The sequence below is a fragment of the Porites lutea genome, chromosome 4, assembly GCF_958299795.1.
Source record: "Porites lutea chromosome 4, jaPorLute2.1, whole genome shotgun sequence".
In the NCBI taxonomy this organism is placed as follows: domain Eukaryota; kingdom Metazoa; phylum Cnidaria; class Anthozoa; order Scleractinia; family Poritidae; genus Porites; species Porites lutea.
In genome coordinates this window covers 7,642,260-7,669,781 of record NC_133204.1, presented here as the reverse complement: position 1 = coordinate 7,669,781, position 27,522 = coordinate 7,642,260, and the positions used below count along the sequence as shown (strand labels likewise).

Here is a 27,522-nt window from a genome sequence, read left to right as displayed (position 1 = left end):
GGGTGGAAAGAGAAATGATTACAACTTGGCAATTTACATTTGTAAAAATTTATTTAAGGCAATAGTACTACTTATAAACACCTCTTAGTCGGAAAATTTCTCGGAAACAGTTTGTTTCTACAGTTCTCTCTCCATCTCAATTCTCTCATACCCAGGCTCTTCTTTTTGTATAGGGTTAGGTCAACTGTGCAGGCGAGGTTACATTAATCATGGTTCACTCAATGACAATTGAACGAATTTCTCTTTTATAAATTAAAATCAAAAACGATCACAGCGTTCAATTTTTAAAATGCCTACAACAATGATAAGAAGTAAAGTCAAGTACAAGAAGATTTCTAACGATGATGGTTACATTGATGCTCAGGTTAGTACGTTTTCACTCGTTTGAACCCCGGTCGTTATCAGAAGAGGATCAGTTGTAGTTAATTCCCTCTTCAGATTAAACCAGAATTTCCTATGTCTCCTATGAATACTCATGTCTAGGAAACAAAGGAAATCGCTACAGCTGTAGGTTGACTACTGGTTGAACCTAAGAATAAATTTTTCCTACAACATACAGTATGGTCTATGGCATTTAACATCCGTACCCCTTGTTTGACGACCAATGAAATTCTTCAGGAGTATATTATGAAAATTGAGGATTTCTTCAGGTGTAGAGTAAAAAAACTATGGTAGTCTTCAGGGGTAGATCTTCAATTTTCGTGAAATTTTTCATGGGTAGACCCATATTCTTGAGGGGCAGACCCATATTTTTCAGCAATAGACCCATATTCTTGAGGGGTAGACCCATGTTCTTCAGTGGGTAGACCCATGTTTTACGGAAGTCTTCAGGGGAAAATACAATTTTAATATATCTTCAGGGTAAGAAGAAAAGGCAACTCTGACAATATATCTCAATGAACTCAAACTCATGAACCCTGGTCTGCAAAAGCAATGTGGACACTCAGCTTCTTCCACAAGCAGACACAGATAAACTATGGAATGTGTCATTCTTCCCTTTGATATTATGTTAAGAAAATAAAATAAAATACTTTTAAAGCACCAGTAATTTTTTATTCTGAAGTTTAATATAACTCCTTTCTTTCAGTTTGTCAAACCACCTCCCAAGGTACCATGGAAGGCTGTACTGTTGGCAATATTTTTATTCTCTGTGGGAACTGTTTTACTTGTGGTTGGATCTCTACTGTTTACAGGCTATATTGACGTCAAGGTAGGTACACTGTAAATACCACAGGCAGATCCAGGGGGAGGGTCCGGGGGGTCTGGATCCCATAAATACACCCTTCAGACTGGAAATGTTTATTGAATTTAAATGACTGTACTTAAATCAAAGGGTTGCATGTATACTGGCTTGTAATAGGCTGTAAAAAAGTCTGAAGAGTGAGGACATGCTTGGACCCCTTCAATTATAAAAAATTCCTGGATCTGCTTCTCTAAATACCAGGCTGGGCTCAAACAGTACTCAGTGGCCCTTGCAGCCTTTGCCTAGGAGCAACAACGAAATCTTTGATTTTGCATGCAGCTTGTATGCTAAACACCTTGGATTTTATAAGTTTAGAGCTTGTCGCTCTAACTAGTAAATTTGTAGACGAAATCCCATGGTGTTACTATTTGAAAGAATCTTCTTTGGCAGAACTTGTTCATTGTAATATTTATCGCTTATAATCACCTTCGCTGACCTCATAATTTCTTAAGAACAAAAATTATTCAGATAATATCTGGAGTGAGGTTTGTGAGGCCTGATTTGAATATAAATGAAAAATCTTAAACTTGCCACCATTTTTAGAGTGGCTATTTAGGCATGTAGGTTGTGTTTGTGGTTTAAAAGTGAATCAGGCTAATTTTTCTTTGCCTTTGCAAAAGTTACTGTTACTGAGTTTTTCATCTGACTGTCTTACATTTTGCAATACATTTATTGATACTTCATTTACTCCCAATTTCTCTCTAAAAGAACTTTTAAGATTCACAAGCCTTTATAGTAACTTTATTTTACTGGTATTTTCTCGTATTTACAGTATGCTGATCGCACATACCCAATGTTGATCCTTGGTTCTCTAATGTTCATCCCAGGATTTTATCATGTCAGAATAGCATATTATGCCTGGAAGGGCTACAGAGGATATTCATTCGAAGATATTCCTGACTTTGATTGATAATGTATTGTCACAAATCTATCAATGCTGGCTTAGTTCTTTTATTTGGCTGTGGAGTCTAGCTTGGGCAAGAAGTTATGCCTGCTGATCAAGAAGATTTGAGTTAAAATTTAGATCATGAAACACAGACCAACTCTGCATACATGTACTTACAGCTCAACATACTGGATTTCTTGGAGAAACATGCCAGCATGTCAGCTACAGAGTCCATTCGGAGAGGGGAATTTGCCCTATTACCACAGCTGACAATACCAAATTCACTTGCTGCTACAATACAGCTGTTAAGTTTGGCTTTAAGCTAATGACAGTGTAATTCAAACATAAGACACAACATGTATCATTCACCTACCAACTTTTACTAGTTAGTGGGGTGTTGAGAGTGGGCTTCTAAAAATAAGGACACTGTATTTAAAAAAGGAACTGTGAAGAACAGATAATTAAGTAACCCCAGTGGTAATTTAAGCTTTTGTTTATCTCAGGAGATAAAAACTCTATAAAAGCACGAGAAAAGGGAGAAAAAAATGAAACGATGTAAATTTTCTTCTGTCCTATTCCTGAGGAAAAAGTGGACTTTTTAGTTAGTGAAGTTATTTAAAATCATCACTGAAATCATGGTTCACTTTCTATTTCCCCAAATTAAAAAGGTGAATATGTATGATATGACTTTGTTTCTTTGTGTTGTTGTTTTTAAAGTTATTAAGCTAAGCAAATAGAATTAGGATTTTTATAGTTAGCCAATGGCTTGAGCATCCTCTCAAAATGGGGAGGGAGTTTGCTTACAGGCTACTATTAAAAAACCTCAACCTCGTTCACAGAGACCATTATAAGGTCTTGCTTAGAATAATGTATTTAGGCCGGGGGAGGAAACCGTCGTTGGGTGCCCCTGATTTGACTTGGAAACTTGGTGTTTTGGATAAGTGGTCGTTTTTGGGAGGTGGTCGCGCATGGAGGTTCAACTGTAATTACACATCCTTTCTATTAGGATTTGTGAGCCACTGCCATGCCAGGACAGTCAAACTTCCACTAGCGGTCACATCTCCACAATGGCCACTTTCTTCTGTCTCCAAGGTGGCCATTGAAGAGAGGTTCAACTGTATTTTCAGTTGAATATAATTGCTGATTACCATTCGAAGCAAATTTTTCTTTCTTTTCATTGGCCGAGAGCCCATCACGTGACCTGCAAATAATTGCCTAAATATAATGGTCTGTTCATGCGCAATGCCATCCAACTGTGTTTGGCTGCAAATAATATTCTGCACATGCGCAAAGGAAACCGTGCTTTTCTCCTTCTTGCGATCACTCTTGCGTGAAAATGGTAGTCTGCTACACAGCCGTTTTTAGTGTCGTCACGCAACGCTCCTCCCCACAAACACAAAGGGAAAGGAATGTGGTTCGGTTTTCAGCAGCCGTTTGTGGGGAGGAGCGTTGCGTGACGACACTAAAAACGGCTGTGTAGCAGACTATGAAAATGGTAGTCTAATATCGTGATTTGTCTGTGGCGAGCAGATCGGCTTCGGCAAATAATTGATCTGCGAGACATTGACAAATCACGATATTTTGCGATAATCGAGTTCAATAATTGGTTTATCATTCGATCACCTAGTTTGTTTTTTTAATGAATATCCTCGTGGGGAGGAGCGTTGCGTGACGACACTAAAAACGGCTGTGTAGCAGACTATGAAAATGGAAGATCGCTTCGCTTCCCGAGGATATTCATTAAAAAGACAAACTAGGTGATCGAATGATAAACCAATTATTGAACTCGATTATCGCAAAATATCGTGATTTGTCAATGTCTCGCAGATCAATTATTTACCTCAGCCTTCGGCTTCGGCAAATAATTCTTCCGCTTGCCACAGACAAACCACGATATTTTGCTCAACCTCGTCCAATAATTGTTAATTCATGGTATGCAGCTATCAGGAACCTTGCATGGGTTCGCGCGCAGAAGCTACAGTGCAAAGAATAACTAAACAAACGATTGCTAGAGTAAATTCCGTTTATTCTTAATTCCTAATATAACGATGCTTTACTGTATGTTATTAGCTCCCCAATACCAAATCAGTGAATAGCAATTTTCGCGCGTTTTGATTGGCTCCCGTAACTCGGAATGTCCTTGGCCATTCACTGTTTTGCGCCCGGGCCAAGATGGCGTCTCGTTTCGAGACATTTTCGGAAGACGCAATTTGTGCGATAAATGAAACAGTCGTACGAACAAATACCAAAAAAGCGACGAACTTTGGCTTGTAAGAGTTCACTGGTAGGTAGAAAATTATTTTCATGCTGAATTTGCAACAAAATTGTAAAATGCACTTGAAAAACCCTGAAATGTTTCTAAATTGTAAACAAAGTTTCTAGTAAGTGACGTTTTTAATTTACAAAAAGTTACTTTTTTTATTCTTTATGCAACTCGTTTGGTAAATAATAGAACAACTATCCCCCTCAGGGTCGGTGAACAGCGCGAGGTGTATACCTCGAAGCTTCGCGTCTCGGTATATCCACACCATTATTCACCTCCCCTTCGATAGGGGGTAGTTGTATACTATTAGCCCTTTTAGGCTACCCCTTTACATACTTCAACTAATGAAATGCTGAGGCCGTGGAAAAGGTACCCCTTTCGGGCGGAGCATCCCCGTAGTACCCCCACCCTCCCCCAGGGCTGGAAATCGGGCCTGAGCAATCTAGTGACCATGATGGTCTTTTTTAAAAAAACATAATAAATAACAAAGCGGAGAAAACGAAGTTCAAGGTTCTTTTAGAGTTTTATACGGACAGGAAATTAATGCTTGCTTTTGCTTCTTTACCGGACAAAATGTCCACTGCTGTAACCTTAATCTCGGTGCCACCAAAAATCATACACGCCTTCAATTCTCTTGGTTTGCTGAAATCGTAATCGTCTACTTCAGGCATTTCCAATAATAGCTGACCGCATTTCTTCACTCCTTGGTCCGTAACGAAAGTAACATTCTCACGTTGGGTGGAATAAATCGTGATGGTTGTTGAAGTTTTCCCTGATCTAGCAGGCGCGTATCTTCTGGTAACAATCTCACCAAGCTTTATTGGCTGGTCAGAAGTCACAAATTTATCAAAAACATCAGTGCACCATTCCACTCCCGATTTTTTCACGAGCTTGTTTCTCGGGTGTTTTCCGTCGACGAATCGATTGAGAACTCCCACTCCGTAGGTCATTACCGCTCGACGAACTTGCACGACTGTAGGATCGAGCCCGAAGAGCACAGCACCTCGTAAAATTGTCAGCCCGACTTCTTGCGGAATAATTACCCTCATTTTCGAGTCAAAGGCTTCGCGAATGGTTGTTTGAAGCAACGGGGACTCAGCAAATCCTCCAACGAGGAAAAGAAAATTTAGTCGTTGGACATTCTCTTTGCTAATAAGGTTGTTGATATGCTGAACAATTTCAGTCAGAACAGGATCAAAAAGTTCTTTCATGGTCTCCGGAGCAATTCGCAACATTCCCTGCGAAGACCATTTCACGTTTGGATTTCCAAACTTCTTCACAACCGAGTCAATACTGGAGCTTTTATGTTTCTTGTGATAGTCAATGAAGGAGTAAGGTATTGAGATATTTAGTGGGTTTGTCTTGTTTGGGCTTGCAGTTCTCTTCTTTGCCTCAAAAGCTATCATAAGATCGACCCATCCTGCAGGCCGCTTATTTTTGAACTGTTCAATAAAGTCTTTGCCAAAAATTTTCTTTAGGAGAAGTTCAAACTTTTCATCGACGCCAGTGGCTCCACAAGCCCCTCCAGTGCCCCTGTGGAGCTCTTGCAAGGTGCCCGTCTGTACGTCTAATTGATGCACCGTAAGGTCCACAGTGCCGCCGCCACAATCGACAACCAAATAACGCGTGTTCCCTGGAGGAAAATAGAATGCGTGAGCAAAGTACACGTACAAACCATTACCGTGCCTAGACGATCAAACTTTTTTGTAACAGTTCACCTTTTTGTTTCTTTATCACGACTGTTTACCCCAGTGAAACGTCAAATAAATAAGAAAATGGAATCTGAAAGGCAGCAAGGGACGCACTCGAACACCAACCACGTGGTTCCCGCTCTATAACTGGTACCTTATAAACGTGCACAGCCATATTACCAGGGAAGTAGCAACCACTGGCAGCTAGCTGTTTCTTCCTTGTTAAGACTCATCGGCAAGTTATAGCTCAGAGAAACAGCTATCCAGGGCTTCCATTTTCCAGGGAATATGGCTGTGTACACGCTTAACGTGCTCGCCATACTGCCGGCATGTTCACCGCGAGTGTCCGCGTTCCTTACTGCTGACACTTTTTAGAGAAATTTGACGTGCAACGTACCTACAAAAATAAAACTTAAATACATTGAAGTTTTCAGTCTTATTGTTGTTTCTTTTTACCACAAAATATATACTTTTTTATAACAACTTCTCGGTCAAAAACGACGCTCTACAAAGAAGTGAATAACGGCATAAGCTTATCTCGCAAATGGAAAAGTTTATGATCTCCGCGGTGCCAGAAAAAGAACGGGTCTGCCATGGGACTCTCACTTTCTAAGGGTAAAAACCTTGGGAAAGAGGTTCCGGGTTGATGTTTTCAAGAGAGAGTAAATTATTTTCTGTTGACCCGTTATAGGTTGAAAGATGGTGTCTGATGGAGGTAAGCGAAACAAAGTAGGGACCGAACAAAAAGGATAAAGTGGAAAATAAAAAAGGGGAAAGGGAAAAAGAAAAAAAGGTCAGGTTTTATCCTCTTAATAACGTTATTTCAAGCGCTCCTCACTGAGTGAGTGGGTGGTCATTTGTTCTTTGTTTAAAAAAGTACCTTGAAATTCATCTCCGACCAATGCATCCATTTGTGAAGATACAGTAGAACGCCGTTTTGTCTCCTCTGCCCATGCACAGTCCCGCAAACGTAACTTCCGACAATAGATCGAGGCTGCTTCCGGTTCTAGGGCAATGAGGAGACGGTCAGGAGAATCTTGTGTGGTTAGGCCAGCCTGTAATAATGAAAAAGGACACAGTTTCGTTTAGGAAGTTGTCTTTAGAATTACGCTTAGCAAGGTGCATCAAGCAAGAGGCTTAATATTTTCCGTTGTTCAAGGAACGCTTCTGCATTACGTTGTCTTCTCATGAAGTTTCTCGATTTATTTCGTTCCGCTACGTTCCAAACAAGAAAAAGAAAAAAAAAACGACAACAGATGTTTGGTTCTTATAAATGGAAACTTTAGGTTTCACTCCGGTTACAAGTAAATCTACACACTGCGAAATTTAAAGAAAACGAATCGGTCTTCCTACTATGATGGAAGAAACCGTCTTTACAACAATGTCAAAAAACCCCTAAGAAGAAGTTGAACTAATAAAAGCAAAGAGCAGAAAGTAAGATAATAACCAAAAGAGCGATCAAAAAGTCGAGAACATAGGTCTCTGTGTTTCAGTAATACTAAACTTGGCAATTAAGTTTTATTTGCATGAAAATTAGTTCATATCAAAGACCCTCTCAAAAAGGGACTTCGGGTAACTGCATGTGTAATGTTGTGTGTGCATGCGTAAAATCAAACTTAGCAAAATTGGCAACGTACATTATGTGGCACTCTCTCAATACAAGTACCAGAAAATGCACCAGAGGGTCTTAAAGGCACATGATTATTATTGTATGAGGACGGTTTCTAAATAAACCTGTATGTTGTTTCACTAAGGCAGGTAATAAGCACTATGTAAATCAACTTCTCGTGCTAAATAATAAACGAGTTTCAAAATGGCACATTAAACATACCTGCCCTAGTTTGTAGGAGTTCTAATGATATAAATTAGCATTCGAAGGTTGAATTTTTGCAAACGTGTTTCTTATAATTCCGCTAATTAAGTGACCAGCACACCTCTAAAACAAACTACCCGTTTCATTTAACCGAAGGAATCGGAATTGTCGCACCTTTAAGAGTTTTTTAGAAAGAAAATAGTGAAATTGAATGAAATCTGCAAGGATTTCCCGAGATACAGAACGAGTTCTGAAACGAAAATCTAAATGGAAAATACGCCCACGCTTCACGAACGTTTAATCAAGGTTCCTGGTAGGCAAAGATGTTCTCTGTTGCCATTCTGGTGACTGTACTTGTGGTAGCTGGAGTAACAATATTTCATCTTTACTACGTGGGAAGTTTGTGTTGCGGCCTTCGACAAAGGCACAAGTATCGGATGAGAAATTACGTCAAGTGATAAACTGCGATAAAGCAGAATTTAACTTTTTGCACGAAACAGTATAGAAATTAAGAATATATTCGCTTCAATGCAATGGATCGTGGAATTGACTGAGGGGAAATTCGTAACTCTAAAGAGGTATGTTCGATAGACAGCTTGCTTGCAGGAAAGCAGATAGCTTGCATCTTAAGCAGATAGTTTGTTCTGTTAACGTTGCAGCTGTGCAACCATGGAGTTATGGATGCATATAAGAGGATTGCTAAGCACTCAAGAACCCCCGCAAGAGTTGCACTCGGCTATCGCCTCGTGGCTTCTTTCGTGCTTAGCAAGCTCTCGCGTGCATCCATAACTCCATGGTTGCAGCTGCACGTTTACCATTTCTTAATTGGTAATGAACTAACTTATTTCATGAGTAATATTTCACGCCATGTAAGAGAATCCAAGACAGTCTTGGATTCTGGATTTCACGCCATGGATTCCAGATTCCAGCTATTGGATTTCAGTGGAACTTTTATTCTGGATTCCGATCGTTGGTGGAATTCCGGATTCTAGAACCCAGGATTCTGGATACAATAAGAAAAATTTTATTGGATTCGATATTCCGGATTCCATACAAGCAAATTTAATATTTCTCGCATTCAGGAATCAGGAATTCCTTACATGGGGCGAGTTATTAGCCAGAATACGGAAAATCTTTCCCTGTTTTTACTTTATCAATGACATATACATAAGAATATTTTGGATACAACAAATAAGGGGGTTTTATTTTCAGTGATAATAAAGTTAGTTAGTGCCAACTAACGTAACGAGAACGGATGAATACTTTTTAGCCTGTGGGAAAACTGTAGGGAAAGTTGCGAACAAGGCAAAAATTGATCTTTGAAAAACAAAAACTACTTAATCACCCACATAAGGCCTTCTGGCAAATGCGATTTGCTCGCATGCGTACTGAACTACATATCAATTTTTACAGGTGACATACTGAGAAAACAAAAGAAATCCATACGTACGGCATAGACTCGCGAAAGCAGGAGATACAATATTTCAGAACACTTAATCTTCAAAGCCGCCAAACGAGCAAAACAAGATGAAATAATTAAATAAAACGAAACTGTTGAAAAGAAGTGGTAAAAAGGAAAAACGCAACCCTGTAACAACGAAGTTGGACAATCTTTTTTTTCTCTCTAAGAGATAAAGCTCCAGTGTCCTGAATATAATTCCAAGAATTGGCCATTCTAATCGCGTAATTAATTCTAACCGCTATATTTTCGTATAAAAAATCTAGATTGGAGATTATTGAGAGCAAAAAAGGTTTTGCTCTAATAATCTGGAGTTGTCCACATTTAATCTAATTTCAGATTTCAGTGTTTTTTTTTTCAGCCTAACTACAGTGTAATAAATATATGTGTGAAGAGAAGAACTCAGAAAAAATTTTCTGAGTTCCAGATGGGAATGTTTGAGAAAAGCTCTTTATTTCATCATTTACTGGAATCATATATCTTATCTGTAACAAAAGTCAAGGATTGAGCACAAAATTTGAAGATCGCCATAAACATAACTATTTTGCATTTCATTTTTATTGCAGGTGGTAATATTTCTTGGAAGCCTTCCAACCATCTAGTCAAAGAATAGCAATTTCATCATATTTACTGGAACGTGATGTTGTGCATTCAGCTCAGTTTAAATTGTTCACATGCAGAACTGAAAAAGCAAAAGCTTGGAGTTTAATAATAATTATGGTGGTTACAGCTGTATTTCTCGGAGTAATCGTGGCTGGCTTGAGTATACTGGATATCTATTTGTTAAAACAATGCTTTGGACAACGGAGAGAGCAAGACGAAGATGGCGAACAGCCTGCCCAGTTTCCGCCCTTGACAGTCCCTTACTTTGCCTTTGCTAGATGAACTCTTCACGCGCGACATTTCTTGATGTGGAGATTTCAGCGCTAATAGCTACTGAGAACTTCAGTTACATTATATACATTATCGTTAACGGTTTAAAGAAGTTATAAGTTGCATTTCAATTGAGGATGTGAGAAAATTAGGTCTAAAATCACCTCTGTGAGATGCTAGGGTCATTTACAACGAAAGACTAGTTAAAAAGCTCTAATAAGGGAAAGATAGAATGACGTCTTCGGTAAGAAGGATATGTAACGTGACACTTTGTCTATCAAAGATATAGAGAATTTTGTAGGAATCTATAGCTATGAAGTTACTTGAACGTGTGACGAACACTCTCCAATTCGCTCAGTTCAAGGAGTAGAATGCAAAATGCCACAAAGCCTGCCTTAAAATGGTGATTGTCAAAAGTTTTTTCTTAGTTTTGAACATCTGTTTTAGGATTCGTGAAAGAACAACAATGAACGTATATCATAACTTAGGATGTTTACTAAATTCAATTTTGAGACTTATTTTGGAAGTCTTTAGCGGCTAATTAGATAAACTAGCACCTTTAAATTTTCATTTCATGAGATTTAAAACCAAATTTGTCATATTATTTTCCTAATAAGATGATCTGAGCGGATGACATTCATTCGTCTGTTTTTTTCTTCTTTGCATGTATTACTTCATGCATCTTGTAAATCATCCTTTTAATCTCAGAGAGGAGCGTTTCTTTATTTCCAGTTCCACCTGTTAGGTACTCTGCCAGATATCAAGTATTTTTTTACAAGTACGTCATTGGCCATTAGCGAGTTGATTAAACATAAGCGTTTCCTTACCTTCCTTTATATCAACACTGAACAAATTAGGTTCGTAGACGCATATCTACGATAAATGAGCCGAGGAAGCTTACAAGGAAAAAGATTATCTTCAACATGGTCGTGGTGGAGATAGTGGTGCTAGGGACGTTTACAGCCCTGACGCTTCTTGATGTCTATATGCTCAAGAAACTTTGTGAGGGGAAAGCTTACCGCGTTCATTTAAACTCAAAATACCATTTGGCTGGCGATGGGTCATATCTCTTGTAAACGGAACCGAAGCAGAGATGGATGGCTTGATTGATGTTACCTACACAATTTATCCTTTATTTGATGAAGTATTTAACCTGCACGGGGCGTATTTTTTAGAGGGAAACAAGTTTAAATAGAAGTTATACCTAAGCTTCGCTATCCGCTTGTGTGGAATTTTAGGACATTTCAAGTCATCCTGTTGTGCTGTCAAGAACCTTGAGCAATTATTGCAAGTTGAATGGTGTATAAAACGTCAAATAAAGCCTAAGGATATTAGTTGACATAAGTGAGACACTGTTTATAACACTGACATTATAATGTGGAACACTACAAATATGAGTAAAGTAAACAGTTTCCAAGGCAAAATTAAAAATAATTAAAGTGAAAGTTTGCGTTAAGTGAACACTCGCTGTTTTAATGCTTATATCTATGTATTTGCCAGTATCTATTAGGAAGACATCTAATAAGACATAAGGCGAATGTATGTGCACAAAAGGGGATAGACAACATCTATTGATAAAATGCCTCAGCTAGAATAATAAATGTTGACAGCGTAGCATTTTCGATCACGTCGTTTTCATATTTCGTTACGTATATAATTATGGCTTGAGTTTTCCGGCGCTGTTTTCGATTATTCCTGTAGAGGCTAATTTTAATGGTGTTACTGGTGAAACGCAGGGAAAATAACATACAATAAAGAAAAAGTAAAAGAAGTGAATGTTTTCGAGTAAATGTTATTTTGTACCTCCATTAAAAAATTTTGCTCATACCAGTCATTCAACCAAAGGCAAATTTGAGAAAGTATTTTTTGGGTAGAAATCAATAATTGAGTTTTATTTTTGTTGAAAATTGAGGATAGCGTAAAAAGTAATTACTGCTTAAAATTAAAATAGCAATCACATCAATTCGTTAATAAATTATTAAGTTCCCTTTTCACTGCGCATGCGGGAAAACTCATTACACATATTTCGACTCTTTAACTATTTGAGGATAAAAATGGATTATCGCTTTTGACTGTGGTTCTTGAAAATCACCATTACAAAGTTTTCACCCCTCAAGACATCATTCAAAAGCTGTAACCATTACACTCATTAATGTTGCCTTTGAGGTTTTCATTTTTTTAGCTAACAATTGCTTGTCCATGGCTCCTGTGTAAATATTTGTTTTCTGGGCAAATCGCAAAACAAAAATATTTATTTCTTTACCAGCAAATAAAGAAGAGACTCTCTCCAGTTGAAAGTGGTAACACAGACCTGAAGGAATTTCCTTAATTAAAAAAACTAATACTCGTACGTAAAACCCCAAATTGAAAGCTGGCAATAAAATATGTTCACAAACACGTCACTGAGACATGTTTACATTCGTGAACTGATGTGTTTTTCTTGGGGGGTGGAGGAGCACTCTTTCATATCCGTACGTTAATTATGATACCGAGCAGGTGGCCAAAAAAGTGGCTTAATTCCAACCACAAAATAGAAAAATACATGAGTTTCAGGTAAACAAGTTTTCCAGTCGAGTGAAGACTGAATCAGTCAGCTCGTTTTTTTTTTCATTTTGTTAAATCTAGGAGCAGTCACTAAAGAAGACAACATGGTGTTCGTGGAAATTTTTGTCGCAGCTACAATTGCGGTCGTCGTAGTAGTTGAAGGTTACCTCTTGAAGAAAATTTGCAACGGAGAGGAACTGCCGTACTTGCCGCCTGGTCAGTTGTTTTTTTCTCGAGGACAGGCTTTAGCATTGATAAGCTCGACAAAGTGAAACGCATCGACGCGAAGCAGACATCTTGTCACTCGCGGATGGAGCTAGATGTCACAGACAAACTGGATCAAACTGTAGTGACGGTTTTTTAAATACGACCTTCTGGTAGAAGAGGAGCTTTTCATCAATCACTTCGAAGGAGTGCTCGTCAAAATGTTTATTCTGCATAACATACGTGTAATCTTCATAGAAATGCAATATGTTGACTAAATGATTTTAGTTCTGATCATAAACTAAAATGAGGCTCCTAGGAGCGAAAGAGGACTGCGTCCAGATCACGGGGCACAAGCCCACATTGATTGGAACGATCATCGCGCAAAACATTCTCAGGTTTAGTGACGAATAATACAATCACACCTTTTATATTCGAGGTGGGAGAGCTCAGCTCTTAATAACTTTAGATAGGGACAATCGAGGTATACGGACACGTTAGGTGGACTTTTGGTTGTAGAACGTAAATAAAGAACTGTCAAAGTAAACTGTTATCATTGCAAAATATGCATTTTATTCCAATCATTTGACACCGTCCTTTGTTAGTACAAAAGCTCTTCTGAGCGAGTTCTGCATTTTTAACAGTTAAGCGTTCTTTTGTGTGTGAAGCTGTCAAATAAATCGAAAGAATTTTTCCCTTGCTTAAATGATAAAAGTACTAATTTTAAACAAGTTTTCTATTTGCTGTGTTGTGCATGTTTTCACCCGATTATAAATTTGTCAAACCTCATTAAATGTAGGGCCAATTTTGAGAAGGTCTCTGACGAACAAGAAGCCACAAAATGCGAATCAGTTTCAGTTAGTTTTAGAGTTTTTCCTATCGTATTCTTGCCAGTTTTTTTCGACAGTTATGTTAATGATGAAATGAGAAACTAGAGAAAAAAGTAAATAAATAGATGTAAAAATGCGGTTTTAATTTGCAACTTTGAGGTTTCATTTTGGTCAACCTTGTATTGGAAAACGTCCAAATTTTACTCATTGCACGTAAAAGATTCAAATGACAGTAACTGCGCTGTGTCTTTAACGGAACAGATAGATACACCATGGTGGTGTTTGAGTGTCTTGCAATAGGCTCAATTGCTGTGGTGATTGCTGGAGAAATCTATCTTCTCAAGAAAATGTTCTCAGATAACAGCTTCCCATATATTAACGTTAAAAACTCGGCAGCCGCAATCAAGGGAGACTTTAACTAGCAGATGAAACGATTACAAGAGACGTTTTTTCTTGCACAAGTTTAAGATGTTGCAAAACGTTTTATCAAACAGCTTTGCTTGGAGAAATAACCTGTACTGTAGCCTACGCAGTTTTTCGGTGCACCCACTGATGTTTGAACTGGAATGGAGACAGGCTCGCACAACGTCGAAATACTTCATATGAAGAGTGTGGTGACAACTTTGATGGCCGACGAATTGGACCGAAAACATATTTCGCGCTCGAACTAACCACGTGTACATGCAACGGCGGACTAACTTTTTAACGTTTTGCCCCGAACCATTAAGAGTATAGGTCACCCGCGTTTAAAGTTGCGTTTCTCGATTTTGTAGCATGATGTCCACGGCTTACGACTTCGGCCGACGGAATCGATCGCTTTATATTCTTTTCCACAACACTGCAAGGATGCTCACACTTTGGGCCGCAAGTAATCAACCTATGTTAAAATATCGTACAGGAAATATAAAGTAAACCGAAAACTAAGAACGATTTCTTTCAACTACGCAGCTAGACATAGAATGGCGCTCAGGGTTAGGCGACTTAAATGTGTCATCATCGCCCCCCAATTTGTCTTTAACCAAACTACTGATTCGCTTTGTGTTTCTATAGTCATCAACGAAAGTGCTTTTTTTACTTATTTGGAAACAGAGTGTAGTGATATCTGAAAGTGCTCTGAAGTATTTATTATTTACTGAACTAGTCACTATTCACTTTAAATGCATTATTAATGATAAATCAGTTTAACAGTCAGGGGGTGGCCAGTATGGTTTTGAACATCCTGGGGGACAACAGACTTGTTTACGCTCACAGAAAGATGAGCGTACGGTTTCGAGGTCCAGTGGGACACTTTTTCATGTTATTCGTAAGGATCTGCTATGTACAGCCGTAAGCGATACCTGAAAGGTATGGTTTTTTTAAGGCGCAAGAGCTATCCGGCATAGAATGAACACAGCCTAACTCACCTCGTAAGCCGCTGTTCTCATGAATTGTTTCGCGGGAGCCCTCCAGATGGCCGGAACAGTTAGAACCCATTGAATGTCTTCTTCTAGAATCCTGGTTGCTGATTGGTCAGACAGCTCTTCTAACACGTGATCCTTGAAAAACTTCAGAGCATGCGCGAAAACTTTCACTGCCTTAACTGACTTGCCGTTAGCGGCCTTTATTTCTACATCTCTGTGAAGATCCTTTGACAAAGAAAAGGTTGAAAAAGTATATTACAGTTTATTATTAGGTCCCCTAGTTGTTTTCTTCTTCTTTCATAACCTTTATGTAAACAAGTATAATTTCTTGCTGGTTCTAATGAAGAGAATTTGTTTTTAAAAAATCTAGGCATCACTGCATCTTTTAGATAGTTACACTAGATAATGCAGACCATTTCAATGGGATATTATATCCTCGTCACAAGCGGAGCCGGCAGAATATAAGAAACCCACAAAGGTCGTCTTAGAGATAGTTATTGTCGTTTCTTTCTTCGACTGCCTCAGCTATGATGGTTGTCTATGTAACTGATAGTCCCTTTTAAATAAAGAATTAAACAAAGAAAGACAGCTTGTAGATAGCTGTCAGCTTGATAAGTGGGAAGTAAACACCATCTCTAAATCAAGGTCTTGACTTTTGAAGTGCTGTCTATGCCCCGCCACTTCTCATTAATATTTCATTTCATTGCGTTCCTCGAATTACAAACATTAAATAACTTATTGCAATATCTCAGTGTTCATTATCAACATGCAAAACTAAAAGCTCGCGTTCATGCAGTTAAGAATACATTTTTGACCTTTCAGTCTTCCTCAACAGTAGTGCATAGGAATTTTCAGCTCATAACTTTTACGATGGTTTGTTTTTAAAAAGTAAGAAGTTTTTGTATCCATTAACAAATTCGAAACAAATGCTTTCTTTTTTCAAGAAATAGGATATTGCCAAGATACCTAACAATTCGAAATGACATAGTTTGCTGATTATTTGCAACTAAAGTGTCCAATGGCAGGCCGAACCGGGTAAAAGATCAAAGACCGTTAATGTGTTTATACTGCAAACAGAAAAACCTAAATCAATACCAAAATAAACAGCTATTTCAGGTATTTTGTAAATGGCAGTTTTGCAAAGAGAGTAAGCAAATAATAAAAGCATTACCTTGTTTGAATGCAAAGACATCTTAAATTTCTCAAAATACATCCATTTCTTTGCATCGTCCGGCTCAAGATCGTGATAAAAATCCCGCGCGCCGAATCCAAAAGAGTGGAAACTACCATCGGGTTTTAATAGCAAAGTTGTCGGTGTTTTTTGATTTGTTACTCCCGGGTCTCCTCCTTCCCATCTCCGCATCATGTGAACGCTTTCGGGTTCCCGTGTAAACGCAAAAGCATAGCCACTAAAAGTTGTCCCAAAGTCTATTGCCACCACAACAAAGTAGTTGTGCTGCGGGACGTGAACGTCTTTGACTGGAAGTCCGGAATCGATCGAGGCCGGAAGCGAATCAGAGTCTATCGAAGGAGATCGGGACGTTCCCTCGGAGAAATGTCCGTTTTGCGAAGATGTTGAAGCAGAACTCGAGCACGTGTCCATGTTTCGATTGATTTGATGAGAAATTGAGTTTTCACTTGATTTAGGACTACCTTGATTTGGTTCATTTATATTTCCTTTGTTATCTTCACTCGGTTTTGAAACTTCGAAGTCTTGGCTTTCCTTTACTTGACCGAATTCTAAATTTTCCTTCTGTACCGGCGAAGTTTTCATGCCAAATGGTCCTTGATAGTACCCATGGTCAACAGATGCATTTCCTTCTTCAACGCTCTCCGCTCCCTTTGGTGCAAAACACATTTCTTCTTCGGAGTCCATGTCCTCAAAGTCCTTTATTAAGCTGTCAGCTAGTTGTTCCAGTGATGTGGAGCACACGCTGGGCGAATCGGAAAATCGTCGTGGCGAGCCGATGGTGCATTGTTCCAACAAAGCGCGCTCCTCCTCCGTTAAAGGAAAATCGAACGGAGTTCCTTGCTCCGTGTTACCATCGACGCAAATGGATGGTAGCGGTTGACTCAAATGATCAAATTCTCCTCCGTTATCGAGCATTCCCAGTTCATCTTTGATTTTTCGCAACTCAAACTCACTTAGTGACGGTGTTATTTGGTTGTTATTCCCTTCGAATCTGAATTCGTTGAGTTTCGTCAGTTCGCTGTCAAGGTTTCCCGCGGTGTTAATTTGTTCTTCACTTTCCATGGTCGCCTGGTGTGAGCTTTGTAGTTCGCTGTTGACCAAGAGGTTAAAAATTTCCTGTAAATGAAACTACGAGAACGGATACATCAATGATGTTATTAACTCGAATTCCTTCGATTAAGAATATTGACAAGGGAAGTTATTTTGAATGTACAATATCACTCATTCAAAATAAAGAATTCTGAAAGGAAGCACTGATTTGAATAAACTCACATGGACTTGTTATACCACAAAAGCCAACGGATAGGATATTCCTTAGTTTTCATAACAAAAAGAGATCATTGGTACAAACACTAAATCTCAAGCACTTACATTGTTAGGACCCTCGAGCAAAAGTTCTTTGTACCAGCCGCCTGTTGTAATAAATTCCTTTAAAAGAAAGCAAGGTCCTGTTTAGATACCGAACCTTACATAGCCTCTCAAGGATAACTGTGCGCCGAATTCATGGTAAAATCGATGGTGCTTTTTGCCCCATCCGTATCAACCACAAAAGTACTTTATTATGCTAATTTGATAAGTGATACGCTTTTGTTTAAACACGTTTAAAGCTATAAACAAATTTAAACAATTTCAATGGCGGGTCTGGCCAAGTCCTAATTACTTGTAATTACTTCACGCATGAATAATAAATTGCCGACTTCAGAATATGTACCATCTAATGTACATTAGAAAAAATGGAACCCAAATATCAAGAGAATATGAAAGAATAAGATTTGGCCGAAAGAAAAACGAACGGAAGAGAAACAAACGGAATCAAATAAGAAGTACGTCATGGATCTCAGCGTCATGTGATTTTTTCAAAAAGATATTTCCTTGATTGAAATTGTCGTCAGTTTTGTTGCGTCATGAACTGAAGTGCGCCTTTCAAGAATGTCGAGAATATCTCTTCAAGATCTGACGAACTGTTTGTTTTTAGCCTCGTTCGCAGCAGGTAGAATAACAAATAAAGGTAAAATAAGGACATAAACGCCAGCAGAGTCAGAATCCAAAATTTCAGTTCTATTACCAAAGTAAGCCCAAATACTTTACATAAATTTTGAAGAAAAGTTGTGAACTTAGAACAAATAGGAAAACACAAAGAACTTTCAGCCATCGTCTCTCTTTTTTTTATTTTAATAAATTTTAATTTTGTTATGTGTTACAATTTTTTACACTCTGACCCTTATGAACACATGGGAAAAATACAAAAAAAGAAAAGAAAACGAAACATCGCACACTCACACACACAATTAAATACTGATTAAAAAAAAAAAAAAAAAAACATCGTCCCTGCAACATCATAATTTAACTTTAATTTATAATATTTTGAAGGCGAGGTTTGAAATTAAAAGACCTGAGGTTTTTCTTGCTTGAAGAACAGTGTAGACTTTATTGGAATAAAATATTGGCTCATGATCAGAGACTCATCAGGACACACTAAAGAAGCGATAAACAGTGGATTAATAATGCCTCATCTGCCGATAAAATAAAACCCTACAGTGCGATTGTTACTTCCTTTTTGACATGGACAAGTTTGCAAAAATTTATTAACACAGCTGGCAAAAGCGCCTTAAAAACTGTGAAAGTGACAAGTTTGAGAGAGAGAGAGAGGAAGAGAGAGATGTTGATATCTACAGTTGTATTTGCGATCACCATTAATCGAACGTCTGAAAAATTCGGCGACTTTATTGTTGTCTTTCTGACATACCACTCTCAAACTCGGCAAGTTTACTAATTTCAACCGAGGCGCTCTATCTACCACTGTTGATGGATTTTCCGAACTTTTCCAAAAGTTGCAAGAATTAGTGGAGGGGTCTTCTCAAAATGAGCCGTACACATTGTAATGCAAGGCTTAACTGTGTCAACAAGAACCGAGGTGATCACCATGGCGGCAGAGTAATGTTATGGAACTAGCTGAAGTAATTTACATTTCGGCAATAGCAACTTCACATCAAGAATATTAGTGAATGGATCGACTAATTTTCCTCTTCCTTTAGAAAACGCCCTCTTTTTATCCATAATGTGTAAAGAGCATTAAGAGAGATTATCCATCGATCATGATTGTTCTGCGAGAACAAAATAACGTTTAATAATGAGATCCAGCTTCCAATGAAATCATCAGGACTTCGTAGTGAGGTTTGGCTGAAGGAATTCTTAGTTAATTAATTAACATTTGAGTGCATTTGAAAGGTACAGAATGTCAAAGGGTCGGTCGAGTTTGCCTCCAACAAGAGCCAACTCTAGGCAAAATCGATCGAATTCTTTCCCTGAAAATGACAATCTACAACCACCGACAAAAACGAATCGAGGAAGGCGAAGCTTTGATACCAAAGCTTCAAAACCGGAACAAGAGTCTTCAGAGGACGGCAAGATTCTGGTTCTGAAAGTTATTGGCAAGGTAAACTTGCGCATCGAGAGAAAGGAATACCAAGAACTTACAAGAATACTTAATCAAATTCCTGGAGATGTTCTGGTGCTCATTTTGGATAACTTGTCCATCGAGAGCCTTTACGCTGATATTCCAAGCAGCTTAGCTTCGTTGGCAGCGCTTTATTCAAAGATTTTTTACGATCGTCAGGGGAAACTTCCAGATCACGGATTTTCCAGCGATGATTTTGTCCACCGGCTCGTTCGGTATTTCGTGGATGTTCTCAAGTATAACAATCAGACGTTCGCGAGCGCACGTTCACGAGAGCATATTAAAACGATCTTCAAAGTTTGCGCGCAGATCGATAATTCCCTTCATGAAAGAATTGTTCAGAGAGTGGAGCAGCTTTCGAAAGCTTTGAAAGGATTTTCCGAGCATTCTTTGCTCGAGACAATAACACGATCATCGGCAACTCGTTACATGGGAATGCCCGAGGCTTTGAAGTCTGAATTAGAGCGGGCGATAAACCATTACAAATCCTCCCTCCAAAGATTGGCCGAAATCTTATTAAGCATGCCAGATAATCATGGTGAGCTAGATTTATGTTCTTCTGCACAAAGCAAGGTAGATGTCGATGAAAAGACGATTCAGTACATGAGAAAACTGTCGAGGAAAACCATCGAGGACAGACTGTCTTTTAATCAATCTCTACTGTCAGCAGTAAAGGATAGTTCAAGGGACAAACTACTGATAAATGGGTTAATCGACAGATTAGGAATGCGAATTAACCACGATAAAGAGGTAAGAGCGTATTCTTTACAATAAAAATTAAACACAACAACAACAACAACAACAACAACAGAACATGTAGTAAGTACAGTTAAGTGCTATAAGATGGAATATTCTAATTAGTTAAGTTTTCGTACGTTGACTATTTTTTTGCATGAGTAATTAAGGTTGGTCCGCTCGTGCTCATATAACCATGAATACAAATACTGTTTCATACAAACGCTGCTCTCATTGAACAACCAAACAAATGTGTTTACAAACTTTGGGTAACTTAAGCGTAACCTTTGTTTGCATCCTTTCGAACAATATGATGATGTGTTCAAGGACTAGCTTCCTTGCAGTTCCAGTCACACGTAAATAAACATAATTAAAAAGGAATATTTTGATATAGAACCGTCGATTTGTTTGGTGTCGGATAGCAAAAAGACTGCGAGCAGTCTCTTTTTTGTTCCAGACTGCTCTTGTTCGAAAATCTGTGAGGGAGTGGGATATTTGACAGGGGCACCCAACGACAATTTTCGGAAAATTATCTGTTCGGAAGACGATTTGTGGTCTAGAATTTTCGGATCATTTTCTGACAAATTTCTTGCTTGCCTGCCTCTCCTAGGGTTTTCGAACTTCAAAAAAAACGTATAATTGCCCATTTTAAACGGATTTTTACCCTAAAAAGGTCACCTAGAATTTTCGGGAGCCTTTTTTCTACCTGAAATTTTCGAAAAGGTAAATTTTGATCCCTATAATTTTCGGATCACTATACTTTCAGCTAGGAAATCCGAACAGATGAAAAATTTTTAGGGGATAAAAATAAGCCTTTATCTACCGTTTAAATACTAAAGTACGTTCAACAATGCTATGTTTATGTGGTTTTGAACTATACTCTCGTTGGGTGCCCCTGATTTGAGTATTCGAGCAGCAAAGCCGCAAGCAGCGCCATTGTTGTGCTGGCGTCAGGACGCTCGTACAGGCGCCCGCACAACACGCTGCTCGCGGTTCTCAGATATTCCACTCCCCCACAGATTTTTGAGCAAAAGAGAGACTGCTCGCAGTCTAGATAGCAAAGGGAGTGACATTTCTAAAAGCATTCACTGCAGTTGATAGCCTGCGAGGCAAGCGCACATAAAGGGCGGGAGGGGAGGGGAGAAAAGCGCGATAGGGAAAAGGGAAAATCCTCTCTCCCTTATCCCCCCTTTCCCCCCCCCCCCCACAATCCCTTTCGACGCCTGCTACGTAAGCTATGCAGTTGATAACCTGTTGTAAGCATGTGACCCGGGTTAGTAGGGGAGGAAACTTCCCTTCTCTAGTCATTTATCCCCTTCGACTTATAACCATACAATCCTTGTACTAGAGTATGTGTTAGGAATTACCTGTTTACTTTGTTAAGCAGAGAAGGCATTTAACTTCTATTGTTGAATAACCCTCAGGACACATTGTTAACTATATATGGGACAACTGATTTGTGGTCTCGTTGTAGCAGTTATAAATTGAGACAGTTCAATCAAGTCATGAGCCGAATCATGTTATCAGGGAGGTCATATGTTATGCAGTTAGATCGCAAAACAGTCCGTATTTTTGCGTATTCAAGTATACGCGAACAGTCAAACAAGAGGTCTAGAGCGAGGCTGAAAACGGATAACGAGACTGGGGAGAGACGCTAAAAATACTTGTTTTTTTCTCTCGCCTGTGACTCTGTGAGGCTAACGCGCTTTGCACGCGTGAGGCTCTTACTTTACTATTACGCTACGCTAAACCGATTTTTTGTTTCGCAGACTACCATGCAGTGCTTGCTTTTGTCAACCTCAATGTAGAATTCGTTATGTTTCAGGTCCTTCAGCTTTTGAGTGCACTAAGGAAAGAATTTAACGTGTCACTTGACGAACAAGTGTTACCGCTACTCGAGAGGTTTCATCACGGTTACCGCCTGGTATTACAACTCTTAGAGGAGTCGCTAAAGGATGTGGCTACACTGAAGGTACCCACTATCACTCGCACCATGGCTAGTGATTCGGAGTCTGGTGACGTCAGCGAAGATGGATCAGATGTGTTCGATACTGTTACGCAACTGGATGATGAAACAGGTAAGGTGTTGCCTTAGTGGCTCAATTAAGGTTGCTTGGCTTGTTTACCAGGCTTTCATAGTGATCAGGTATTTCATTGAAGTATCCGACAAGTCACCCGTAACGAGTTAGCCGCGCACAGTAGTGAGGCTAAAGGAGTAGGGAAGGCCTTTAAACCGCGAGCAAGCTCTTCGGGGCGCTCTGGCGGCGGGGCGGGAAAAGGAAGGAGAGCTTGCAACTACGATTCTGGGATTTGAATATCTGCATCGACAAAGTCGATGCGAAATGCTGATTAGCGGATATGGCATTAGTTATGACGTCTTCACCTTGGCGCGTGCTTTCACGTGTTTTTCAATGTTTGTTTACATTCGCGCTCGTTTCCGCTTCACGCTGATTGGCGGAAATCTGACAGCTCAGTCGACAGGGAGCCACAGGGGAATTGGAGGCGAAATTCAAATTCCAAAGAGAGACGTAGTTGCAAGCTCTCCTTCATTTTCCGGTCCACCGCCTGAGCGCCCCGGAGAGTTTGCTCGCAGGTTAGCAGCCCTTTAGATACAGTAACAACCAGCAAATAAAAAACTACGACTCAAGAAGTACGGTACTTCCAGGCTGAACTTTGGTCAAACTGTAAATACGGATCACAGTAAGTTTGTTTTCAGTGTCAATAATAATAATAAGAAGAATAGTAATGATAATAATGATGATGATGATGATTTTTTGATGACATTTATATCGATAGTAAACTACATCTAAAGAGGGAAACAACAGCCAATTGACATGGATAAACTTATAACCCTCAACGATACATAAGAACCACTCTTCTTTCTACTAAAGAACCATTTCGGCGTCTTGCACAAAATCATTTTTTACTGTACTTTAACAATCTCGTCCCTTTGGCCTTACGGTTTAAACGGCTCTTCGACAAAATTCAAAGTTTAAAAAATAAATAAATAAACGACAACTCGATCGGTCAAAACACTACACATGTCCAAAACACTTGACATTTTTGAGAAATATATAAAAAATTCAATATTGTCGATTTTGTTCAATTTCTTTACAGAGTTTTCCGCGCTTAGCTCAAGTGAGACTGAACTGGCGGAAAGGGTAAAGCCAACACAACGTAAACAGTCGAGTCCAAACGTTAATGGGAAAGAAACAAACCAACAGCAAAAAGATATAAATGCCGACCTTCAAAAACAACTCCAGAATAAACAAAAGGAGCTTGAAGAAGCACAGGAAATTGTTCAGCTCCTAAGAAAAAGAGAGAAAAATCTGACTGACAGGTAAAAAAAGAAGCATGTAAATTAATTGGATATTACAGTCATGGAGGAAAGTCAGTAAGAATATCTTTGTTTATTCTATTTAAGGTTACAGGACCAGGCGCAGAGACAGTTGAAAAAAGGCGGGAAATTTGAGGATCTGTCGTCAGGCGAGTGTAGGCCGTCCGCTCTGGTAGAACGCTATGACAACCTCTACACCCAGACGAGGCTAGATGCTATGGACGAGCTTGATGAGCTGGAATCTCTAGATAAAGTGGACGACAGTGGAGACATCAAAAACAAAATATTGTTCTCGGTTTTGGTGGTAAGTATCATAATCTTCATTTGCATTTGCAGTTGTGATTCGTTCAAAAAAGTTGTTATAATCGACTTAAAATGAGTAAAAAGGCCAATGAGAACCCCTGGAGAGTCTGCTTGCTCAAGGAAATTTTTTCAGGGAAAAAGCAACTTTTTGTGAGGACAAGCGATTGGTAGGGCAAATTATTATTGGTCGGCCAAGAGATATTTGAGACTTAAAAAAAGAGTCGCTACGGTGACCACGTGACCTCTACTGCTGCGGTCGTGGATGCGGAGTCCTGGGGAGAATACGTCACCGTAGCCCGCCTAGCAGCTTAGCAGCAAGGAGCAGCAAGCGTTTCCATGTGGTTTTGGAGCTCGTTCCATGTTTCGCAGGGCCAAAACCTAAAATAGCGTTCCTCGTCGTCCCCCGGTCTTTCTTTGCTCCGTAACCACACAAAAAGGCTTGCTACGCAGGCTATAGCCCACCAAATTTCAACTTAAAGCAAGAGGAGTCGAAACAGTGAGTGGGGCGTTTCTCGCTCACTTGCTTTTACTGTTAATAAGTCGTAATGACCTCCTTCAGAGAAGCAAGAGATGTTATTTTTCTCTCTTACAATCAAGGATTAACAGTGACGAGGAGTGTTTGTTGCTGTATGCTGGATTCGTGCAAGCCTCAAAACCTGGATTTTCCTTACGACTTGTACACAAAATTTGACCTCGGTTGAGGTTAAGAAATTTTAAAATGAGAAAACGCAGGGGAGACGTAATTCCTGGAAAACTAGAAGCGTCAAATACTTTCTTGATAAAGTGAAAAACAATCTATGATAGGTTTTAAAACAGGTGATCGTAAAAAAAGAAAACAGGAGAAAAGTCAGCTTTCATAATCACGTAGCAGCGACTACGCCACAAGACAGGTCTTCACGTTGTTGGACTTGGCGCTCCGACTAAAAGCCATTTTCATGCAAGCGCACTGCGTCATGTATGGGCTTTTTCCTTTCGGCCGCCGTAGCGGTCGCCGTGGCCCTCCTCATGCGCAGAACTATTCCTCAATCTCCATGGGTAAGAGCATGTATACCATCATACTCTGTGGAGTTTCTTTAAAAACAACGCCTTTAACTCGAACCAATGACGTTAAAAGTGTTTGTGTCCATTCCGGTAGGTGGCATACCGAACGGTACAACACTCACTGACAGAAAAGCAAACTAAGCTCAAGAAAATCCTAGATATCCCGGATGACGACAAGATAGCAGCGCACGCGCAGGAAATGCAAGACCGCATTGCCGACTATCTAAGGATAACGGGCGCACGATTGAAAATTGACAGTATCAAACAGGTGTGTTGAGAACTTAAGTGAATATTTTAATGAATGTCGAAAAAGTGGATGATTATTTTGGTTAATTTGTTGAGGGTGAACGCAAATAATTAATCCTTTCCAAATAGCAGTGAATGCATCCTTAAGAAAGCAATTGATCATTCAAGCTCGATTTTAAGGTATAGATTGTTTTGTGGTATTTAAAACAATGTCAACGGAGACAACCCCAAGCAATAATGACGGAAATCTTGAAGATATAAACTCAATCTATACATTTTGTTTGACTTAGAAAAGTTATATTTTATGTGGACGGAATACAGTTTCGCCAGTGGAACACGCGCCGCGTTCAGTCAGCTGTTTTCTTTCCGACAGACCACGTGACATTGCTTTGACCCCATCATTTCGTACATGCGTAAAAAGGCGGCGAATAACTTCATAAGGAGATTTTTAACATTTCTTTTCTTTTTGGATTTAAAGGATGTAAGCAAACAACTATGGAGCACCTTGTACGATTTTCCAGAATTACAAAACTGTGTGAAGTTAACAGAATACATGGATGAATGCGTTCGCTTGTCATGGATGCTGGCAGTCCAAGTTCCACCAATGATCATTGAATACGAAGCCACAGAGTTCTCAGAGAAACTTCATGGACGGTTCATGACGTCTGACATGACGTCTCTTGGAATAAAGTATCACTTGTGGCCAGCTTTGATCGACTCGAAAGCCGGTGTTGTGCTTTATAGGGGAACTGTAGTGACATGAATTAAATTATTCCACTGGGACTGATTTAATAGAATAAAGACCAGTTCAACAATAAATTATTTAATTGCAATATTCGTGAACGATCATTACCTAAAACTGCTGGTCTTTTGGTGCCAGCGGATTTCCCTTTGTTAATATGCACACGGGAGCCTCGTGATTGGCGTGCACGATGCCACCATTAAATAATCTCAAGTGTTTTGTTAACCCATTTTGTCAAGGTTTTTCCTCGCGTTAATCGATTTCTTTCGACGTAATTCTAATCGATACTTGTGATCGTCATTTAGTGGGGTACTTGTGAATCATTCAGAGACGCTTCGTGTATGATTAAACGTTTAAGTTGTTGATGGATGTCAAGGTGTGCCGCCATTCGCCGCTACAAATCCTTTTTCATTATTGCGCATGTGCGTGTTTTTTGCAAAAGCGCTTTTGTGTTGAAGGCAGAGCCGCGAGAAGAATGGGGAAAACGGTCAAGTTCAGATCCCTGTGGCCTGATTTTTCCCCGAGGATTTCACCAAAAAGCTTTCCCGCACTCTAGATAGCCTGCATACACTCTAGATGTGAACTACTGCGCAACCTATTGAAATGACGTCTTTCGTGACAGTCTATCACGTGGCCGGCAAAGTGCCTTTAAGGGGGGAATTGTGTTCACTTCAGTTTGGTTTCTTTAAGAACGTCAGGAGCCTGAGCTGTATAAAACCTAGCGATGGACGTAAAAGGTTCACGACTAACGTCAACCTCAAATGAAATTCTGTACTTTTAACGCCAAAAAGATGGCAGCCTTTTTTACGGCGTCTGAAGTGGTCCTAGAGGCGGAGCTAGAATTTCTGTCTAGTTAATAGTAATGAATCAAGCGCTTTTGCGCTACAGATACTTTCTTGGAGGGATTGGAGACATTCTTAGGTAAGGCGTTTCCCAGGAACTAAGAAGCGGTAGAACGTTTAGCACGCATTTGTCAAAGGGGGTTGAAAATATTACCCTATGAAGAAATGATAACAGTATGATAATAGAATTTTGAGTCTGCAGCGTAGTAGCAAAGGTTTGCGCGAGCAGTATCTAACCTCTCTTCCCCCTCTCCCCCACCCCCACCCCTGGTTGTAACTCCTACAATGTAGCTATGCTATTCCCCGCATAAAAGGCAACGAGAGATATGCAGCACAAACTCCCAACACACAAGCCTAATCGCAAACTAAGATAAGATGAGCTACTCCAGAGAGACTTAAAAATGCATTTCATCCTTCATGA

At 39.4% G+C, this 27,522-nt stretch overlaps 3 protein-coding genes across 3 annotated transcripts; 2 read left to right on the top strand and 1 right to left on the bottom strand.

Moving 5' to 3' along the window:
- Positions 1–214: 214 nt before the first annotated feature.
- On the top strand, positions 215–2,813 carry LOC140934032 (transmembrane protein 230-like). Its single transcript, XM_073383715.1, has 3 exons — positions 215–364; positions 1,088–1,210; positions 2,016–2,813. Exons 1-3 carry the CDS (start codon positions 290–292, stop codon positions 2,151–2,153), a joined length of 336 nt encoding a protein of 111 aa, XP_073239816.1. The 5' UTR covers positions 215–289; the 3' UTR covers positions 2,154–2,813.
- A 1,265-nt stretch (positions 2,814–4,078) lies between these two features.
- LOC140935579 (heat shock 70 kDa protein 12A-like) lies at positions 4,079–17,995 on the bottom strand. Its single transcript, XM_073385140.1, has 4 exons — positions 16,378–17,995; positions 15,210–15,431; positions 6,964–7,138; positions 4,079–6,025 (listed from the first exon to the last, which is right to left on the bottom strand). Exons 1-4 carry the CDS (start codon positions 17,458–17,460, stop codon positions 4,917–4,919), a joined length of 2,589 nt encoding a protein of 862 aa, XP_073241241.1. The 5' UTR covers positions 17,461–17,995; the 3' UTR covers positions 4,079–4,916.
- Positions 17,996–19,382: 1,387 nt separating this feature from the next.
- On the top strand, positions 19,383–26,366 carry LOC140935578 (uncharacterized). The gene is made up of 6 exons (XM_073385139.1): positions 19,383–20,605; positions 22,416–22,668; positions 23,708–23,930; positions 24,015–24,231; positions 25,366–25,539; positions 25,996–26,366. The coding sequence occupies exons 1-6, from the start codon at positions 19,634–19,636 to the stop codon at positions 26,278–26,280; spliced, it is 2,124 nt and encodes a 707-aa protein (XP_073241240.1). The 5' UTR covers positions 19,383–19,633; the 3' UTR covers positions 26,281–26,366.
- The last annotated feature ends 1,156 nt before the right edge of the window (positions 26,367–27,522 follow it).

Bases quoted from the DNA above. Each gene is read 5' to 3' on its own strand.
- LOC140934032 (XM_073383715.1), top strand. From the start codon at position 290: ATGCCTACAACAATGATAAGAAGTAAAGTCAAGTACAAGAAGATTTCT. The intron at 365-1,087 runs GTTAGTACGTTT...CCTTTCTTTCAG, and splicing joins ATGGTTACATTGATGCTCAG to TTTGTCAAACCACCTCCCAA. The intron at 1,211-2,015 runs GTAGGTACACTG...TCGTATTTACAG, and splicing joins CAGGCTATATTGACGTCAAG to TATGCTGATCGCACATACCC.
- LOC140935579 (XM_073385140.1), bottom strand. From the start codon at position 17,460: ATGGAAAGTGAAGAACAAATTAACACCGCGGGAAACCTTGACAGCGAA. The intron at 15,432-16,377 runs GTAATGCTTTTA...TCTTTGTCAAAG, and splicing joins TGTCTTTGCATTCAAACAAG to GATCTTCACAGAGATGTAGA. The intron at 6,026-6,963 runs GTACTTTTTTAA...ATTTTCCTCCAG, and splicing joins GGTCGGAGATGAATTTCAAG to GGAACACGCGTTATTTGGTT.
- LOC140935578 (XM_073385139.1), top strand. From the start codon at position 19,634: ATGTCAAAGGGTCGGTCGAGTTTGCCTCCAACAAGAGCCAACTCTAGG. The intron at 22,669-23,707 runs GTAAGGTGTTGC...ATTTCTTTACAG, and splicing joins GCAACTGGATGATGAAACAG to AGTTTTCCGCGCTTAGCTCA. The intron at 24,232-25,365 runs GTAAGTATCATA...CCATTCCGGTAG, and splicing joins TATTGTTCTCGGTTTTGGTG to GTGGCATACCGAACGGTACA.